Below are 15,097 nucleotides of genomic sequence, written 5' to 3' on the forward strand. Positions count from 1 at the left end.
TTGAGGATTACCTGTAGGCCTCAATAAATAAAAATGAGATCTATCTGAAATCAGATAAATGTTTTAAAAACAGTGGGATGGAATAGCAGTAAATTCAATTCAGAATATATTTTATTAAAAAAACAAGGTACTTATTTCGGAAGGTCCTGCACTCTGACAAAATTGTCAATTTACTCTTTCATATCTCTAGAAACTGCACTGATTCCTTGTGCAATAAAAGCACGGGAAACACTTTCCTGAAGGAAAATTGTTCGCTGCAGTTTTAAATATATGAGACTGCGTCCTCTAAACTCAAAGTTAAGAATACATGATCTCAACCATTCAATTGTATTATAGGTATTAATATATTTCTGTACATTCATGGTCATGATTATAACATGGTTAATAATGTATCTGAGCATTCAAGTTTAGTTCCTGATGATGTGCATAAGATTTTTCTTTGCAAAATTATGGAAATGAATTACCATTATGTTCCTCAGAGATTTCCCCCCCTCCCTCTTGTTCTCCAGTCTACAGTTCCAGGAATTCTTAGTAATTTCTTGTCAAAATACTTACCAGGTTTTGAGATAAGCAAATGTTAGAGAGATGCTGTCACCTAGCTGTGTGTACCACAATTACACTTTCCTGTCTTAAGTACATAAACCAGATGTAAACAGTGTGTATTGACTGACATGTTAGTGATTCCTTCAGGTTTTTTAAGGGATCATCCATATGCTATTTATTTAATATTATGCACATAAATGTTAACTATACAGTGCAAAAAGAAAGAAAGAAAGACAGAAAGAAAGAGGAAGCATTCTGTTTCTGAGAAAAGAAGATCCTCTTAGAATAACTGCAGATGTTGTACTAGCGACTGTCTGAGATAGCAACTCTGTTCCATTAAATTGAAGTTTGCAAAATGTTTGGGGCCCTGACCTGGAATAGATAATGCTCCATACTCTTGACAAGACACTTATCAGCATGATGTTACAAATGGATGTCCCCTAAGTGGTTTTGCATTAACTCTAATGTATTCAGTCATTTTGTTTGGCTAATTAGCATTTCTCTCTCTTCTTTTCAGGGTTTTGAAGATCCAAAAGACAAGTAAGAAAAGGGAACATTAATTATTCTTTTTTATTGAAATGTGTGAAGTTTGTCACTGTACAAAATAGAGTACTATCTTATTTCGGTGCTTTTCTTTGCCGTAATTTTTCTCCATAAATACTCATTAGAGGTTAGACTACATCATATCACCCTGCCACTGATTTTATCTTTTATTCTTTAATGTAAGCTTTAATAATTAATTATACAGATCCTTAATTTATCTAAAATACATCCCAAAAAATCAAAAGAAAGGCTTATAACTTGAAACGTTTTTTTATAAAATGAGGACAATTGAAGGGTAGTAGTGGTGAAGTAGTGGACAAAGCTTGCAAATGCTATTATTTAGTCCATTTTCAAAAAAAATTTAAACTAGACCTATATAGTTGTTCAATAAATCTTGATTTTAAAAAGGTGGTTTGGTTTTCAAAAAACAGCATAGATTGTTGTAATTAAGTAGTTTTACATACTTAGAGGCTATATCTCAAAATAGTAACCAAGCAGTTGTTTCCATTCCATCCCTCCTTTGTGACACATCTAGAGTCTTATATCCATTTCAAATTGCACAAAAATGGATGACTGAGTAGGAAAGTTATAGGAATCCTTTAATTCATCTCTGTATATCCATATATGTTTGGCCATCTTCCTTGCTGATTGCTGATTATAGTCTATAAAAGGCTGTGGAAAATGCCTTCTACATCTTGGAAGTTTAAAACTTGGAGTTTTCAATTTGTACAATAGTTTTTCGATTCACCTGTAGGATGTAATTTATTGGACATCGTATTTTGAGCTTGTAGTAAATTGGCTATTTCTATTCAAAGTAGAAGAGAAGAAAGGATAGTTCACCAGATCCTAGAGTTATATGAATATGGGAATATAGGTGATAAAAAACATTAAATAAACATATCCCCCTTTCTTATTGTTTTGTGTCAAGATGCCAATTTCCATGAATGTCAAAGGACATATTTACATCAGAAAACCTGGGCATCTTTTTTTCCCTTTTTCCTTTTAATTTTTGGTCATGTAGTTTTGGAAGGAGAAAGCCTAAACAAATTTGAAAGCAAAAATATTCTTGGCACTCTGACAAAATGATAATTGGATAGACATACTGGAAAAACCTAGAATACAAAATGAATTGTCATATTATGTTATTGTTACATAAGTTTGAAAACCGCTGGTTGAATAACTATGAAATATTATAAGAGAATATATGCACTTTCTTACCCATAGAGGGAAAAAAGGAGTCACAGTTTGCATAAGGAATCTTATGTATTACATAAGATAATCAATTTAATTTATGAAAGAAAACAGTTATATTATATCTTATGCCTTTGAGTCAGTTTGATTCCTGTTGATTACATACACAGGCAACATCTGTACATTTTTCACAGGAACATTTTTTTTTTTGCCTTCTTCCTAGGGCTAAGAGAGAGGGAGTGGCCCAAGGTCACCCAGCTTTCTGTTGGTTTAACCCAGTGTTTTTCAACCACTGTGCCGCGGCACACTAGTGTGCCATGACATAGTGTAAGGTGTGCCGTGGGAGAATTACTTTATATATAGTCAATATAGGCAGAGTTCATTTTTTTTAACATTTTCTAATGGTGGTGTGCCTCGTGATTTTTTTCATGAAAAAAGTGTGCCTTTGCACAAAAAAGGTTGAAAAACACTGGTTTAACCCATACAGCAAACTAGCGCTTGACAATTACATTAAAGTGTTCAAAATTATGCTATTAAAGAGAGAAGTTAAAAGTGTTTATTCAGGATAAATATAATGTCAGTATAATTTCTTCCTTTTAATATATTTTGAACACATTTTTAATAATTAAAAATTTTCATTTATCCCTTCCCTTCTTAATTCTCCATTTGTTTTAGTTTTATGCTAAAAGGTGTGTAAATAGTATGGTAACTAACACTGCAGGAAGTTTAATTAGGAAACATTTTCAGAAGCATACCCTTCTGTTGCTAATTTACCATTAACAAGAGAACTTTCTCTAAAAATTTGATGAATTGGGATTGATGCCAATTTAGACTTCTCTAATGTAACAGTCTTCTCTGTTTTGAAAAAAGTTGGCTTAAAACTAGGGTCTTGCATTCACAGATGGAACGGTTCCTTTGGATTGCAGAAGGTGTTTGATTGAATAGACCAATTCTGTTGGCAGAAAGGAGAAAGAAGTGATATTTTTAGATTTCCCCTTCCTACTGCAATCCCCTGCCTTCCAAAAAACAGAGTCTGCATCTGCATTGAACCCAATTCGGTGTTTTTAGACCAAAAATCTTTCTTTTGACATGAGCATTATTTTTTGTTTTAATTAAAATTCTTGCTTAATAAAAATAAGGCATATTTTAATTTTTTTTCACGTTATCCAGGAGAATGCTCTACCTGGGATTACTTCTCTGTTAACCTACATCAATCCATATTTATGAAAATAAGACTGATTTTAATAAACAAAGAACATGTTTGGGTTGCTGTTGCCTATATTATGTATGCCAACTAAATTTGCAATGACAGCTGGCAAATTTCGGAGACCAGTTGTCTAGCATGGGCGAAGAATGGCAGAGAGACAGAGAACTCCAAAATAATCAGACGAGTGACTGCCTAATTAAAGATATTTGTTAGTTGTTGTTTTTTAATTGTGACAATGCCAAAGAAAATGTAATGAGTGCTATATTGGCTCTGAAAATCTACAGTGAATAATTGAAGAACTGGACCAGACTACCATTTATTAAAACATCTTGTGATTTATACTAAATTGCCACCTTCTTAGGAATAAAATAGTTCTTAGAAGTTTCACAGAAGGTTAAGGCAGAATATTTTAAATTCTGCAACGGGTATGCCTTTTAATGTCTTCCATTACATCCAAACCAGTGATGAATGTAGCCTACAAAATTCTTCGTCCTTTCTGACAAAATATGTCTTCAGAATAAAAATAGTTTTTGAAATCCTTAATTAGATGATTGAAGTGTGCATGAGTACTGCTTCTGTACATTACAGTTTATAGAATCCTGAAGGAGAATATGGCTGAAGGGGGTGAAGATTCATTGCACAGGTAGTCCTGGACTTATGACCATTCATTCAGCAACTGTTCAAAGTTACGATAGTACTGAATGACCAATCCTTGGTTTTCTAGCCATCCCAGCATCCCAAAGTTACTTCATTGCGATCTGGGCATTTGAAAACCAGCTGGCACATATGAGTGCTGCACCCCACTATCACATGATTGCCATTTGCAATATTCACTGCTGACTTCTGCAGAAAGTCAATTGGAAAGCCGACAGGGAAGTTACAAGTCGCTCCGATAAGTCATCCTCACCCATGCTCTCTCCCCCAGCAGCCCCTCTCCACTTGGCTTGTGGTGGCCACTCACACACCCCTGTGCATCTTCCCAAACAAACCCGATCCTCCACTTGCTCACCACTATGTGAGGCTTGCCACACCTCCCTTGCTCCCTCACACACCTTCCTCAAGCCTCAATATGTCTCCCTTGAGTGCCCCCACACACACTCTCATGCACACTCCCTTACCCTCATTACACCTCCCTCATGCTGTCGTGCATCCTCCCTGACTCTTGCACACTCTCCTTGACCTTTCCAGGTCTCCCTCGTGCATCTCTGTGCATCCCTTTGCACTCTTTCACACACAGCAGCAGCTACTTGCCTGCCAGCCTGTTTGCAAGCTGTCTGGAACTCACAAGCTTCCTGGATCTTCCCTTCTGGCTTCCCCATTGATCTGTTTGTAGGAAGGCAGGAGGAAGTTGCCTCACCTAAGAACTTCGTTAGAGTGACAACCAGGATTGCCAGAGTGTCATTGCTAAGTGATGTGGCTATGTTTCGTGACAGAAATTCTGGTACCAATTGCCATCATGTCGAGTATTCTATCTTTCTCCCACTTGCTCCAGAGGCAGTGTAGAGGTGGGGTGGGGTGGGGGGAGATGTTGCTACCTGGGGGGGGGAGATACCTCTATTGTCACTTTTAGAATGACAAGCCCCCCAAAAAAGAACTCAAGAGAAGAAAAGTTTGAATAAAGGAGTGAGAGGCTAAATTACACATCATGGTTATAAATATTATTGTATGAATTTCCACCACATTTTTTGTCAACCCCCTGGGTGAGTTGGGTGCCTTGTGTCTGCTGTAGAAAAAGGAGCCAAAGAATTGTGACATAGCAGAGATGTTCCTAAGAGTGGGATCTTACATCTGGTTTGTCTTTAAGTAACAACTTTAAGAAACTTTATTTTGTGTAAACACCACTTAATTGGCCTCTACTTTATTCTGTTGTTCTAGGAATATCCAGGAAAGCATGAATCCAGAAGATGAGGTGGATGAGTTTCTGGGTCGTGCAATTGATGCAAGAAGTATTGACCGGTTACGTTCAGAGCATGTTCGCAAGTTTCTGTTAACGTTCAGGGAGCTTGATTTGGAGAAAAAGGTAAACTTCCATAAGGATGTATGGGTCTGTTAAATCCACTAGCAGGAGCAAAGTAGACCTCAGGGCAGAAAATTAGTGTGCTTAATCATAGTTCTGTGTAAAAATTTATATGAATGTCCAGAAGAGGTACCAGAAGAAGAAAATACAAATTGGAGCCACTTTTTGCATTGGGTCTTCCGGCCCACCAACAGTTTTACCTCAGAAATGCTGTTGATTTCCCATCCCCCTCAAAAACCCATTTTCAGTAGACAAGTGTATGGAAAATTGGAAATGATGAAAAGTGTGACAGTTCAACACTTTAGGCATTTATACTGTAAGTAACAATTATTTACTTGACTATCATGAACTACATGCATATATACATGTATGTATGTATTGTATGTATTATTAAATAGGTTTTCCTACAAACTAAAAAAAATACAAACTTTAAGTTAAAGATAAGAGAAATAGAGAAGAGAAAAGTAAAAAGGAAAAGAAGGAAAAAGAAAAAAATAATAATAAAGTAGGTCCAGTCTTCTTAACAGCAGTCATAAATATATTTATATTATACTTTCTGTGTCTTGAAGATATAGAATTTTCCTTTCTATAATCTACCCATTCTGATAATAAAAACCATAAATCATCCATTCATTTTTTTTTTCCAGCAAAAAGTCCATATGGAGTTTCTAATAATTAATAAATTCAATAATTGATCTTTCTCTAAGCAAACAAATTAATTTTGCCATCTCTGTTCTGTTATTTTTATCAACCATTCTTCCATTGTGGGAATTTTGGAATCTTTCTATTTTTGGGTATATAGTTGATTCACAGCAAGGATCATATAAAAACAATTTCCCATATTTTTCCCCTATAAAATGCTTTTGTGCTAAAACTCGGAATGCCACGGAATGTTTATATCTACACAATACTCTCAGTATTCCAATATTCTAACATAATGTTCAGAAGGCAACTGGATTTTCTTGTTTTGCATGAAGAGGTTTCTCTTCTTATTCAAGAACTTCTCTAGTTCTGACTGAATGGTGGAAAATGGATGGATTTATATTCCTTACTGCCGTCTGGCTGTTAGCCTTCTTCCTGAGAGTCCTTGAGGCCACTTAGAGGTTTATCTGTGCCCTCACCTGAATCCTGTAAGCCATTTTTTTTCTGGAAATCTGTTCATACTCCTGCATCATTTGAAGGGTGTTCATCCCAAAGTGCATAGCTAAATGTCGAACGGTGCAGAAATATGAAAAGAGGTCTTTGTTTGTCTTTTATCCAGAAAGACACTTGCAAGGCAAAAATCACCACGGGCCACTGTTCACAGTTTTCAGTGCCATCTCTGCCTCAGCAACTAGAAAAAAGTTACTTTTTCATATTGGCAACAAGTTTATGTTGTGAACAGTCTCTTTTCAGTAGAGGTAATGTTCAAAAGGTTTTTGAAAGAGGTGGTCTTGCATTAAATATAATTAGTTTATGAACTTTTACCTCCTTTCCAAGCAGTTCAGATATCTATAAAGATGATTGCTTCAGAAATCCCTGCTACCAATCTGAAAACCTTTTGGTCAGTGTCCAGGGAATCTTATAGCTCAGTCAATGCAACAAGCCAAATTTGCTAAGAAGGGCTTGTAATAAAAGGCAACTAATGGCTCTCATAAAATTGCTAGATTACACTTTAGAACATCGTTGACTATTGATCTACTACAGGTGGTAGGACTGGGATTCAACAACATCTAGTAGATCATAAATTGTTGCCTATGAATTGGAGTTTTCAGACTTTTTTTAAAAAATGGAATGGTTTTTTTTCATTGCAGTATTCCAAACAGGTGGATGATCGATTTGGTGCATATGTGGCTTGTGCTTCCCTAGTCTTCCTCTTCATTTGCTTTGTTCAGATCACAATAGTGCCACAGTAAGTAGATCTTTGTACATTTGCTTATCTAATATTTATCTACTGTCTGTCTGTCTGTGTTTGCCTTTATTGCACTAAAGCAAGATCGGATAGCATTGGTGGCCCTTAAACCCTTTTTATGGTTCTTAAAACATTCATTGCCTTTTGTACTAAATCTCGGTGGCACAATTGTCCAAAATGAGCAGCACAGTATTTCATCATTGGGAAGCTTTCATTTTAAAACAAGAATTATAAATAATAAATTATGAGAATTATAAAAGTAGGAATAGATGACAGATAGGTAGAATCTTTATGAATCTTTCCATTTGGAAATGTTTAATTGATACAAAGACTTTTAAAAAGTTGAACTTTGGAATTTTTACTCAACTGCTGTTCAGAACAGTTTTAGTCCTATTAACTATGCAAGATACATTCTCCAGTAGTCTCTGTGCAAGATACATTCTCAAGCAGCATCCTGAACACATTAATCTCCATATTTTGAATACATTTGGCAGAAGAAGCTGTGGGTAAGTCCCTTCAACTGTAGGCAAAGGATCTTGAGAACTTCAGGTTGGGTGGAACTGTTACAAATAATAGGGATGTTTTGTACTTGTACAGGAAAGCAAAGAAGGGCTTCTGAAAACAAGGAGTCATGAATTTGTGAAATGCAGGGTTAAGCCACCATTGTAAAGATCCTGCTTTATCTGGCTTTTTTAAACTAGGAAAGTAGGATCAGAAATGAAGAAAATTGTTAATAGTGAGGGATAGGATCTTTGTCAACTTTGACCTGATTAGTACTCAGATGTTGAAAAACATATCATACAGATGTTGAATGGAACTGATCCCTTCTAAGCTGGTTTCAGGAAAGGGAGATAAATGAGTATGTCAAGATTCCTCCCTTTTCCCAAGGGAGGAGTCAATGTAGAGAGAGCCGAGGTGGCGCAGTGGTTAAATGCAGCACTGCAGGCTACTTTAGCTGACTGCAGTTCGGCTGTTCAAGTCTCACCGACTCAGGGTTGACTCAGCCTTCCATCCTTCTGAAGTGGGTAAAATGAGAACCCGGATTGTTGTTGGGGGCAATATGCTGACTCTGTAAACTGCTTAGAGAGGGCTGAAAGCCCTATGAAGCGGTATATAAGTCTAACTGCTATTGCTATTGCTAACTGCTATAATGTAATACACTGGGCATCAGTGTAATAGATTCAGCCTTTCTCCCATCTGCCCCTTGCCATCTAAGGAGGCAGGAGATGCTTGGTGAAGGAGAAAATGTGGGAAGAGGAGGGAGGGATGTTCAAGAAGAAAAGAGATGGGAAGAAGAGTGGTTGCCAGGAAAATGGAACAGCTTGCCTTCAGAAGTTGTAGGTGCTCGATCATTGGAGGCTCTTAAGAAGAGACTGGATAGCCACCTGTCTGGAATGGCATAGAGTCTCCTGCTTGAGCAGGCTGTTGGACTAGAAAATGTCCAAGGTCCCTTCCAAATGAAATCTGCTTCAGCTGATGCTCTCCAAGTATGCCTGCCCTACCTTACCCATGAAACTTCTCAGGTCTGTAACTATCACTGTGAACTCTTGTGTTAGAGCACAAAAGGCAGAACTGATTCAAAAAGCATCAGTAATCAAAGCTGTATCATTTACATTTTAGAGGGCTTCATCTAGGAAAACTAAACGTAAATCCAAATGAAGCTTGCAGCTAAAGTCAGCCTGCTCTCTGCACTGAATACATGATTAAAAGGGATTAAAGTGCTTTCTTCTCAATGAGTTCAGCGTCTTGGAATCTTTATATTACAGATACGTGATTTTCATTGAATGACTACTTTCACAGGATTAGATGGGTGGTCAATAAATTTTATAAATAAATATAACAAAAACACATTGACACAGCCATTTTACCACAGACAATAAATTAAATCACAAGAAGTTTCATAAAAGTATAAGATAGCAGATTACAGTTGTAAACTAATACATTAATTTATATAATTATTAAGACCTATTCATGGAAATAGAGTAAGTATATATTTATTAATAGGTAACAAAACAATTTTTAAGGGATGTCGAGATAAAAGCAATTATATTTAAATGGATTAAGTGGGAGGTGGACTTGAAACTGTACCTGCATATGGTTATGCAGAAGATTATACATTCTGCATAAGCCAACAACTCTGCAAAGCTTTGGGCTTAATTCAGAGCCCTACAAAAGTTGCCTAAAATCTATGATTTTAGTCTATATGAAGAAAAATATTAAATGAATGGAAGTAATTGTGATAATTAAGAACCAGTTTGGCGTAGTGGTTAAGAAAATAGGCTATAAACTGAGAGACTGGAAGTTCAATCAATCCCACTTTATTTATTTATTTTTTAATTTTGGAAAAAAATTAAACTCAGTCCCACTTTAGATTGTCTTGAGCCAGCCATTCTTTCTCAGCCCTAGGGAGGAGGCAACGACAACCTACATCAATAACCCACTATAACCCACAGTTTCCTAAAAAAAGGTATCAAGAGTTAGGACTGCATCATTTTTTATGTTCTATGAGCTACACTCCCCAAAATCAGTAGGGTATGTACAATTGTTAAATTAATACAAAAGGTCTCAAAACCAGATGAGAACAACAACATTATCATTTTTGGGAAGTTTAGATGAAGAGTCTCTGCCTAATAAAGACGATTTTTTCAGAAATGATTTTCTTACCTACATTTTCCCTCTTGTCAGTTTTATATTCTTAGGGGAAAATTCCTGGCATTATATCTTTATCGCAAGCAATATTTCAGCCATAAAATATCAGGTCAGATGCAACATAAAATGTTGCTTTTAGAAACTCGAATATTCTCTGAGTAGTGAAGGAATAAGGAAGGGATTGTGGGCACAAAATGCAGCACTCGCAAAATGGTTTATAGGATTGACTGTGTTGCTCAACTGATAGGGGAATAGATGCTTTATAGCACTGAATATACTTTGAAGGGGGCTTTGAAATTTAGTGGGGGGGGGTTGCAAATGTTGCAGTGATCATTCCATTATGATCAACAGGAATGCCAGGAAAGTGGTGAATAAATTAGCAAGTAGAAGTGCTCTTTGTAGTTAAAAAGAGTTTGAAACCCTGCTGGCTTTCACTGAGGTTAGCCTTAATGTTCCTGAGCTTGATAATCATTGTAGTTGAATTATGGATGAGGTTGCATGGCAGAAGGAATGCAAGCCTGCTCAGTTTGTAGATTTTGTACATAATAAGTCAGAAAAATTGTCAAGATAAAATGTATATGTATATATGGCAATGATGTTCAAAACTGAAATGGCAGATAACTCTAAATAAAAATCTAAATATAGTTTAGCTCCAATGGTCATTAGAAATGCCTCTGAAGGCAGCAGAATTTTTGGTGGCACACAACCACTTTTGCTCTGGTATCCTTTTGACTTTCTACAGTCATTTTTTCAGAGTAGGGAGACAAGGAGGAATGATGGAGAAATAAGAATATTGACAGCTTACCCACTATTGCTTGCGCTATAAAGAATTCGTACATGATTCCAGCAAGATACTGCAATAAAATATTGTCTAATGGGATATATAAAGGCAGGTTTCTTGCTTCTCCGAGGCTTCAAAATGTGTGGTTGAATTATTATCCTTAGTGTCCGCTACCATTTATCAAACTGCTGGGGCTTATGAGTCATTATAGTTCAGCAGTAACTGAAGGGCTTCATACCCCTGGTTTGCTTCTTGCTGCAGACATCTCTGTAATGGCAAGCTTATATAAAATACCTCAGAGAATGGTATTGACATTACCAACCTGATTCTTGCTGATTAAGAAATCCAACAAATGAGTTTTCCCATTCTCTTAATTGCATTATAGAATTTATGTGAAATTATTTCCCTTCTCATCTCTTTGGATCAAATCCCCTTTGTTTCTCTTTTAAACTGAAGATTGCTGCACCTAGCTGAGCTGTGCTAGAAAAGCTGTGTGGAAGGCGCAGCTATTATCTAAATTATAGAGTTGCTATTTGTATCTCAAGGAAATTGAGAATACCAGAGGAAGGCAAACTTTCTCACAGAGAAAGTTTGAAATACTTTTTTTCCCAGTGGTCCTTCTTCGAAAATGTTTTTTTTTTTTCATTGTTGGATTTTATATTTTATTCAATTTTCACATTCCATTTGCAATCATTTATATACAGGGTATTTACTATAAGAAAAGAAAAAAAAAAAGAAAAAGGGAATAAAACGAACAAGTAAAAAGGAAACACAACTCATCATTCACAACCCCACCTAACCCTTGCGTCCTCCATACACCCCATCTACCCCCTCCAACTTTCCTTTCTCCCTCTAACACTCCCCTCCTACTTCCCTTTCCCCTCAAGCCTTCCTTCTCCCCTTACTCCCCAGACACCCTCCTTACATTCCCCTTACTCCTTACATTCCCCTTACTCCTTCCTTACTCCTCCCTCTTCCTTCCCTCTACCTCCCTCCTTGGTGTATGCCTTTATTCGAGTGTTGTTTGATCTGATAAAAGTAAAGTAAACCAAGGAAAATAATAATAATAATAATAATAATAATAATAATAATAATAATAATAATAATAAAAAGGGAACCACCGTATATAAATACATTCTTGTTCTTATTAAAACTATATTAACACCCCCCCACCCCACCCCCCACAATCCCCATCCCTAATCCTCCCGACTTCCCAGGGTCCACACCTGGCACTACCTTCTATCTAAGATATCTTGTATACATATGGATTAAAAAATAAAAGTAATATATAAAAAAAAAAAAAAAAAAAAAAAGCAGAGAAAGAAAAAAAAAAGGAAAAAAAGAAAAGAGAAAAGAGAAAAGAGAAAAAAAGAAACCACTCTTTGTGTTGATCTCAGCCCCCCATCTTTATCTATGCTTAAATAGTATAAATCATTCTATCTATATTTTATTCTCATCTCTTACTTCTTTGCTATTTACCCCGACCTTCTGTAGACTCTCCCGTTCCCTTCCTAAACCTCATGATCCCTTCCAGTAAGATTTAAGCAGCGTAGTTTATGCCATATATTCAAATATAACTTTACAGACAAATAATCAAACTTTCCCATCTAATAAAATTTAAACAACGTAAATGATCTTTCTTTACCCCTTTTTCAAACAGTAATTCAAAATAATCTAACCCGATTTCCCCTTCTTAGTAAAGTTAAGCAGCGTAGATCAGATATTACTTTACACAGGAATCAATTTCTGTAATTCCAACCGACTTCCCCTTCTAATAGAATTTAAATAACTTAGTTCATTCCACATGTATTTTACCCTCATCCCCCACTTGTCTGATATTTACCACTATCAAATTTATACTACCATTTGTTTAAAATATAACTCAGAGCGATTTGTAGCATGAATCCTTCCACATATTCCAATAATACTTTCAGCAAAATTCAGTTAACCTTCTATTTTAAGGTAGTCGCTTCTAACAAAATTTAAACAACATAAATCATTCCACATTCTTTTTACAGTTATCTTAAGATAATCCCAAGCGGCTTCCTGTTCTAATAAGCTTTAAACAACGTAAATTTTGCCCTCATCCCTTGCTTGTCTAATATTTATCACAAATAACGTAGTACTACCATTTGTTTAAAATATAACTCAGAGCGATTTGTAGCATGAATCATTCCACATATTCCAATAATACTTTCAGCAAGATTCAGTTAACCTTCTATTTTAAGGTAGTCGCTTCTAACAAAGTTTAAACAACATAAATCATTCCACATTCTTTTTACAGTTATCTTAAGATAATCCCAAGCGGCTTCCTGTTCTAATAAGCTTTAAACAACGTAAATTTTGCCCTCATCCCTTGCTTGTCTGATATTTACCACAAATAACGTAGTTCATTCCACATGCATTTTACCCTCATCTCTTGCTTGTCTAATATTTACCACTATCAAATTTATACTAGCGTTTATTTGAAAAATAACTCAGAACTATTACAACCAACTTTCCCTTCAAATAAAAGTTAAATAGCATGGATCATATTCAAATAATGCTTTCAGCAAGAGTCAGTTAACCTTCTATTTTAAAATAGTCCCATCTAACAAAGTTTAAACAACATAAATCATTCCGCATTCTTTTAACCACTATCAGATTTATGCTAACGTTACTTTAGAATCTAGCTCAAAGTAGTTTCACCCAGCTTTCCCTTCTGATAAAAATTAGTCCACTTTTTCTACCGGGGAGAGGTCTCAAACCCCCATTCAGTCCTCAACTTTAGGAAGTCTTTTGAAGTATCTAAATTCTCGATCTGCGTTCTTCTGCTTCTCCGAGGGAGGAGGGGCTACCCCCTCCATCTTGCAGCCGCATGGCCAGCCGTTTGCTTTCTCCTTCCGCTTGTCTCTCCTCTCTTCCAAGCGCGTCAGGAAGTCCCGCCTTCAGAATCCTACAATAGAAATCTTGAGCTTCCGAAACAGAGTTAAGACGAAATCTTTGATTCTCAAATGTAACCGTGATGCCGGCAGGGGCCTCCCATCTGTATCGAATCTGTTGACTCCTAAGCTCTTTAGTTAAAAAGGCGTAGTCCCTTCTTGCTCTCAACATTTGGAAAGGTATATCTTTGAAGACAATCACGTCCTGGTCATCAACTCGGAGACTGTTATTATGGAACTTTTGCACAATCGCGTTTCTAGATTCTTTTGTAGAGAAATGTATAATTATGTCCCTCGGGAGCTGTCGCTGTTCCGCTATCAATGAGTTCTGGCGATAGATTTTCCGAATCTGCCAATCAAAGTTAAGTCCCGGGCTTCCCAGCGCATGGCTGAAGGCTTCAGCAAATGTCTGTTTCAAATTCTCTTGCTCCTTTTCACGGAATCCTCTGACTCTTATTGAAAATGCCTTCCTATCAAAATTTAGCGTCATAAGCTGTTCTTCGTTATTTCTAATTTTTTCTTGTAAAATTTGAATATTGGTAGTCAAATCAAAATTAGCCTTCTCCAGACTTTCCAATCTGTTCTCTATTTCAGCAGAGTAATCTGACAGGGCAGACACGGCTGCAAACGTATTCGCCTTCATTTGATTAACTTTAGATTTTAGATCCTCATAAAGTTGCAATACAAATTCCTTAAGTTCTTGCTTAAGGGCATTAAATATTTTAAAGAGATATTCCTGTGTTAAAACTTCTCCAGTAGAGGGCGTAGGAGACAAAGGCTGAGTTTCCAAAAAAGATTGTTTAAATTCTTTAGACACATTTGTAGCAAGACGTTTCTTTGATCTGGGTGCCATAATAGATAAACAAGTAAGCAGTGCTTCGCTCCCCTCTATTTCCAAAGAAAAAGAGTTTATTTTGTTAAGGAGCGGTCTGCAGGAAGATAAGCCCGGCTAAGTACATCCAGTAATCATCCACGGAGAGAAATCGCCATTTTAAAGTCTATTTAAACAAAGAAGTCTTTAAGACAAATGGTGCTGGTATTTAAGATAGTAATAAAAGCATAAATCTCACAGGGGTGGTACCCTCCCGTATCAACTCTAGCTTGAAAAAAACTTTGTTTTGTCCTGGGGGGGGCTAGCCTGTCTGGGGCTGCCAAAAAAAAAAAGGCAGCTGAGAAGAACTGGCCGGAGATAAAGGCTCCGCTTCGGCTGGATCTAATCTCTTCCACAGCCAAAAAAAGAAAAAGGCTGTGGCTTACGAATAGACCCTAACCTACGGAGCTATCCTCCCTGCCCCTTTCTTAGCCAAAAAGGGGTGCTATCTATGATCTTATTTAGATATACAGACCAGATCTC

At 36.5% G+C, this 15,097-nt stretch overlaps 1 protein-coding gene across 1 annotated transcript in view; it reads left to right on the forward strand.

Moving 5' to 3' along the window:
- The window catches only part of ADCY5 (adenylate cyclase 5), a 274,822-nt gene that overhangs the window by 236,517 nt on the left and 23,208 nt on the right, over window positions 1-15,097 (forward strand). The window contains exons 9-11 of the mRNA XM_087711800.1: window positions 1,061-1,083; window positions 5,360-5,504; window positions 7,295-7,392. Coding sequence (XP_087567926.1) covers window positions 1,061-1,083; window positions 5,360-5,504; window positions 7,295-7,392 — 266 coding nt within the window. The remainder of the gene's footprint in view (window positions 1-1,060; window positions 1,084-5,359; window positions 5,505-7,294; window positions 7,393-15,097) is intronic.

This window comes from Thamnophis sirtalis, unplaced genomic scaffold (genome assembly GCF_051295495.1).
Source record: "Thamnophis sirtalis isolate CommonGarterSnake01/CBP01778 unplaced genomic scaffold, rThaSir2_p1.2 scaffold_1, whole genome shotgun sequence".
Classification (NCBI taxonomy): Eukaryota; Metazoa; Chordata; class Lepidosauria; order Squamata; family Natricidae; genus Thamnophis; species Thamnophis sirtalis.